General features: G+C 47.6%; 1 protein-coding gene across 1 annotated transcript in view; it reads right to left on the bottom strand.

The window, feature by feature from the left end:
- Positions 1–1,335: 1,335 nt before the first annotated feature.
- Positions 1,336–6,291, bottom strand: part of FOXA1 (forkhead box A1) — a 9,879-nt gene continuing 4,923 nt past the window's right edge. Inside the window, exon 2 of the mRNA XM_004698543.4 lies at positions 1,336–4,052. Within this exon, the coding sequence (XP_004698600.2) occupies positions 2,727–4,052 (1,326 nt within the window). The 3' untranslated portion in view covers positions 1,336–2,726. The remainder of the gene's footprint in view (positions 4,053–6,291) is intronic.

The following is a 6,291-nucleotide window of genomic DNA, read 5'->3' as shown; positions in this document are numbered from 1 at the left end:
CTCCTTCTTTCATTAGATGAAGTGAGAGCCGGGATTTGAGATTTCTGGATTTTTCTCAAGTGCTACACTGGCACCCCTTCTCTCATCTGGGGAGGCAATTACGAGATCATTAAGGGACTCACACAGCTCTTTTTATCTGGTCTGCGGTGTGGAGTGGAGTGATCAAAGTAAAGGCTGTCCAAGTTCAAGCCCTGGCGAGAAAGGAGTTCATACACCAGGGCTCAGGCGAGCCCAACCTCTGCTTGAGCTGGTGTTGTTATTGTTGATGTCAATCTGAACAAGACTCACAAAGAAATAGGTGGACTGGAAAGTGAACCTACTATCAAAGGAGATTAATGATTTTGTGATCCCAAGCAACTATGGGGTGTGAAGTTGCATTTTAAAGCTTCTTAGAAGTCAGATCTGTCTTGGAAGGAGTACAGCCTGAATGCTCCTTAGAAGTGAGGATGCGGAGACTCCTCTCCTGTGTCTTTTTGGACATGTTATCAGGAGGGACCAGTCCCTGAGAAGCTCACCAGGCTAGATAAGGCAGAGGGTCGACAAAAAGGAGGGAGTCCTTCAACGAGAATACAGCACACAGTGGCTGGAACAATAGGCTCCAACCTAGCAAGGCTTGGAAAGATGGTGTAGGAGCCGGCAGTGTGCTTTTTGTGCTGTTCTGTTGTACATTGGGTCGCTTTGAGTCAGAACCGACTGAACAGCACGGAACAACAACAGAAGTCAAGCAAATCACCAGCTATAAGTTCTAGGAACACTATTTTTAGAAATAATAAAAAATTTAAAAATTCCGAAATCACAGCTATGTTGGAATATGGCCTAGCAGTTCCCCTGGCAGGAGTAAATTAACTTCCCTCTTGCCTTTACCTCCATAGCTAATCTGATGAAGGTTTGTTATTCTTTTTAATGAGAACAGAGTTCAGGAATCTCTGTTGCAGACAACTTATTTTGTATTTTATTCTCATTTGAATACTTAACATTTAAGGAAGAAGGTAATAAATAATATTTTATTTCATTGTGGAAAGCCTAAAAGGAAACAAAAAGGGCTTAGACTCCTGTCAAAAAAATTAATGTACACTTCAAGATCGTACTTAAAACTCTCAACTCATGGAATATTGAATCAATGTAAGTCTACCTATCTACCCGAGTTTTCTTCCTTGCTCTCTACGAGCTGTATGCTCACTTAATAAAAGCAGCTGGAACAATGACATTTGAGCTTTAGATAATGTTTCTCTTGTCATTTACAATCAATTCCAGACTTAGAAAACTATCCTATTCAGAATATCCATTTTGGATTTAATTCAGTGTAAGAGAGTAACAGGAATCCTTTTTTGGTTGTCGTTGTTAACATTTGCTTTATTAAAAGTCCTTAACTCAAATGATCAAGAACATATTTCACGGCTTAAATCTGTTTTCATTTTCCTTATTAAATCAAAATATTTAAATTACAATCACATTGATAAAAATTAACATTTTAATCTGTCATTTTAACCATCATTTAAAGCAATTTCAGCTGTAAAGAAAGAAAGAAAGAAAAAGAATAAACCATGCAATAAATTAAGAACATTGAGAAGCAAAGAGGAATTAGAGTGAAACCCGTCTGGCTATACTAACACCATGTCCAGTTGTGGAAAGTGCATTATACCACTGGATGAGACAAGAACATGATGGCAATAATTAAACTGGGTACAATCAATTGGGTTTGGGAATATTGGACCAAATTTTGAAATACGGTTCCCCATAACATCTCTCCTCCAACATTGTCATATTCCCTTTTTTGCTGAAAAACATCTTTAACTGGTATACATACATAGAAACTACTTTTATACATGTTTTGTGACCTCAGAATGACATGACCATGGGACTTTGCAAAGCAATGAGCAGAGTTCTTGAGGATGGCAACTCCTGAGTAATTGAACCTCAAGACCATCCAACCTCAAGTTGGAGAGGACTAGGTGGAAGGGGACAGAGTGGCCTTTGTAACTTCTTGGACAGGCAATTCTTGAAAATGCAGCCTGTGTATCACTTACCTACTTCTCTATATGTTATGTAGATGGAGGATGTCTACATATGTCAGCATGTGTATAATGAAGTTCATACATAATATATATGTATTTAATTTAAGACATCTGTTATCTGCATTATCAGAAATATAGGTAAAAAACGGCTCTGATGTTTCTAATCTCTTTATGGTTCGCTGCAGAACAATGGTTTGAAAAGAACCTTTAGTGTCTCCTTGTTTCTCGGCCATTTCACCTTAGGTTAAGAGTATTGCCACAGACCTGTAAACTTGTGTGGGTTGTGTAAGGAGAGGGGAGCACAAAACAAATATTTTACAAGCTTGACCATTTTGTTTAAAAAATACACTCTGCGCAGGCTAGAATGTGTTGGGAGGGCAAAGAGGGAATAAAGGTGAGGAGCGAGGAAAGAGGAGGACTTCATATATACAATTGTAGATCATTTACCTTTGAAGGGGGGGAAATCGTTGGTTCGGGTTGGTTGTCTCTGTTAATAATATACACATCGCTTATTTTTTTTTTTAATACAATGACAAAGTAACAGTCCTTTGCACAGGGTGGGGAAAGATTGTGCATACACACACAAGAAGTAACTAAAAAGTTGTTGGGATTTGATTTTGGTGTGGTTATGTGTGGTCTTGTTTGTTGGTGGTGTTTTTGCCTCTCCTGCCACCAGCATGGCTAGGCCCGACTAACCCCCAGTCCAGGGAGCTAGGAAGTGTTTAGGACGGGTCTGGAATACACACCTTGGTAGTAGGCCGGCTCCAGGGCTGAGGGCTCAATGGGGCTCCTGGTGGCCACCGAGGCGCTGCCCAGCGGCAGGCTGGTGGGCAAGGCAGCGCCGTAGGGCGAGTACTGCAGCGCCTGCTCATAAGCCTTGAAGTCCAGCTTGTGCTGCTGCTCCGAGGAGGACATGAGGTTGTTGATGGAGAAGGGGTGGTTGAAGGAGTAGTGCGGGTCCCCTTTTAGGTGCAGCTGGGACTCGTGGGGTGCCAGGCCGTGCGCCGGGTGGGAGGGAGGCATGGATGCCAGCGCCCCGGGCCCGGAGCTGATGGGGGGCGCGGCCGAGGAGGTGGGCGCCTTCAGCTCCGAGGCGCCCCCTGTCGCCACCGCCCCGCTGTGGTCCAGAGTCTGGGGGCTGGCAGCGGGCCCCGGGGCCGGCGCGCCCTCTAGCTGGCCCGCCTTGCCGTGCACGCCCCGGTGCAGGGGGGAGTCGGCGCTGGGGTTGGCGGCGCCCGAGGGGTCCTTGCGGCTCTCCGGACCGCCCTTGGCGCCGCCGCCCCCACCCCCACCGCCCGGCTGCTTCTCGCACTTGAACCGCTTCTGGCGCCGCAGGTAGCAGCCGTTCTCGAACATGTTGCCGGAGTCCGGGTGCAGTGTCCAGTAGGAGCCCTTGCCCGGCTTGTCCGGGGACCGCGCCACCTTGACGAAGCAGTCGTTGAAGGAGAGCGAGTGGCGGATGGAGTTCTGCCAGCGCTGCTGGTTCTGCCGGTAGTAGGGAAAGAGGTCCATGATCCACTGGTAGATCTCGCTCAGCGTCAGCATCTTGCTGGGCGCCTGCTGGATGGCCATGGTGATGAGCGAGATGTATGAGTAGGGCGGCTTGGCGTGCGGGTAACTGCGCTTGAAGGTCTTGGCGTCGCCGCCGCCCGCGCGGCTGCGGCCCAGGTTCGAAGGTGCGTACGCCATGGGGCTCATGCACGGGTTCATGGCGGCCGCGTAGGGGCCTAGGCCGTTCATGGAGGCCGCCGGCTGTGTGCCCATGGCTCCCATGCCCCCGGGGCTCAGCGCCGCGCCCATGGCTGTCACTCCCGCGGCTGTCATGCTGTTCATGGCACCCGCCGAGCCTCCGGGCATGCCGGCCACCGCGCCCGGGCTCAGGCCGGCACTCAGGCCCGGGTTGGCATAGGACATGTTGAAGGAGGCAGGGGTCATGTTGCCGCTCGTGGTCATGGTGTTCATGGTCATGTAGGTGTTCATGGAGTTCATGGAGCCCAGGCCTGAGTTCATATTGCTGACAGGGACCGAGGAGTAGGCCTGGAGTAGAACAGGGAGAGGGAAAGGCTCAGAAGGGCGGAATTAGATTTACTGGTGGCTGCCGCGGCGCCCTGCTGCTCTAGGGCAAACCCGAGGGCCAGAGGACAACATTTCAGCAAACCACAGGACCTCCAACCCCAGCCAACTGCCAGGCCCCCTCTTCAGACTGAGCAAAGAGAGGGTTTGCGCCACAGGGGTGGGGGGCAGGGGAATCCCTGAGCAGCAGGCATGAAAGGCAAGCTCTTGCAGAAAATATGTCTCCAGGAAGATGTGTAATCGCCTTACATGCCCAACAGAGAGGCCAGCTTCCAGGGCCCCTCCATCTCTTCCAACACCCACATCATGCGGTTTCCCAGTCTCCCCCTAGACTTAGCCTCAGTATTGCGCCCCTTGGAATAAATCGTCTTTAAAATGAGGAGAATATCAATAATCTCTGTCTGTTAATTTACTACATTCTAGGTGCGGTGGGTGTGGTGGGCTCGGTGGCGGCAGCAGAGCCCTACGGGGTAGAAAACAGCCCCAGTTCAGAGCCTCCCTACCTAGCTGGAGCTGCCCAGGGGAGCGCAGAGTGGCTTCCATGGCTGGGCTGCTAGGAGTAACTTATTTGAACTGTCCTTGGAAGAGCAAATTGACCCCTGAATCATTCACTTTCCAGTAACTGTTTAGGAGTTTTCTCTAAATAGTGCCCTTTTGTTATATAGAAGTAGCGTTTTCCACCTACTTGTAACAACTATATGTAAGAATGGAACCAGACTCGTAAATCAAATGAGATTTAGAAAAGTAAAATGACAAAATAAACCTGCAGCAGGAGAAAGGGCAGTGATGGGTGTATAATAGTATTTATGCATCATGCTCGGTCAACCTTCACACGACTTTACAGCGTATGCAGCTCTGCAGACCATAAGGAATAACTTGCATTAACTTCATTACCTATCTCCAGTTACCTAACGTTTGAAAATTTTGGTGACCCAAATTGTGGAAATTGTCGTTTTTTCTTTTGACAGACTGATATGCTGTCGCTGATCATTTCGAAGTGGGAACTTTTGAACTATATGAATAATTTAACATAATTTAAGATTCTAAAGCCAATCCCTACTTATTTTCTCTTAGTACTATTCTACTTCCTAATTCCGCTTGAACCTGTAAGAAAGCTCTTTACGGGGAGACTTAATTGGCTGGTGAGTGAGCATGACTGAATCAGAATTAAACCTTTAGAAGACTTCTGAATTCTCTTTAAAATCATCAGCACGTGAAAAGCCCTCGATAGCAGTTTGTGTCTACTCTAGGTTTTACATGTAGACATGGTTTAGAAATATAAAAACGACTTCTGTAGTAATTTCATTAAGAATGATGGTGGCATGTTTATGTCCATCAGCAAATATTACTCCATTTGAAATTATAAGAGGTAGTTTTAAATAGGAATTCACTATGATATGGTATGCAAATAAACCCTGAGATAAGTTTGCAAATATGTAAATACACAACTCTAAATAAATTACCCATGGATGTAGTTTCTGATTCTCTATATTTGGGAACCATCTCCTAAATTATTTTTTACTTTAGGTTTATTGCCCACCTGCTCCCCAAGGTTACTCAAAGCAGTTTCAGTAAGCATTTTCAATAATAAACTTTTTTTGAGTAACCACTAGCTGTTTCCAGAGAAATACTTTTAAGAGATAGCGATTCTGCCTGTAGCTTGTTTTTCTTGCAATCATTTTGTGCACACTGTTAAATAAATCCCATGAACGTGCCACCAAGGGGACAATGAAGAGAAACAGGTTCTCCAGCCCCGAGTGCAGGAGGAAAATCCAGCTCGCACTAGCGACACCCAGTGGTTCGACGGAAAAATGCATACACTTCTCCCCAAAGAGGGCTTTTTAAGAAGAGTAAGTTTTCTGCAATTTCGGAATCGTTTCGTTATTTAGACGCCCAGTTTAGCGGCAGAACGTTTCCGTCGCGGGGGGTGTGTGTGTGGCATCTGTGAGTTAAAGGGTGGGAAGAACGGCCGCCCTGCGGGCGCGCTCTGGCGTTCTCAGAGTTGCTCCCAACTCCTGCCCGCGTCTGCCCGCCAGCGTGCGGCACCCCAGCTCCGCTCCAGCTCCCGCTCGGGGCAGGGAAGAGGAACGTGCTCCCCAGAGCGGGGGTGCTCCCCGCCCGGAGTTTCCTAAACTTCTCTTGCCCGCGGGGAGGCCAGGTCAGAGCTACTCCCCTCGGCGGGCAATGGTGGCGCGGAGCAGGC

The sequence above is a fragment of the Echinops telfairi genome, unplaced genomic scaffold, assembly GCF_000313985.2.
Source record: "Echinops telfairi isolate 266 unplaced genomic scaffold, ASM31398v2 ScPeMD7_18;HRSCAF=68, whole genome shotgun sequence".
Taxonomy (NCBI): Eukaryota; Metazoa; Chordata; class Mammalia; order Afrosoricida; family Tenrecidae; genus Echinops; species Echinops telfairi.
The sequence above is the reverse complement of the archived record's forward strand: the minus strand, read 5'-3'. Positions and strand labels throughout refer to the sequence as shown.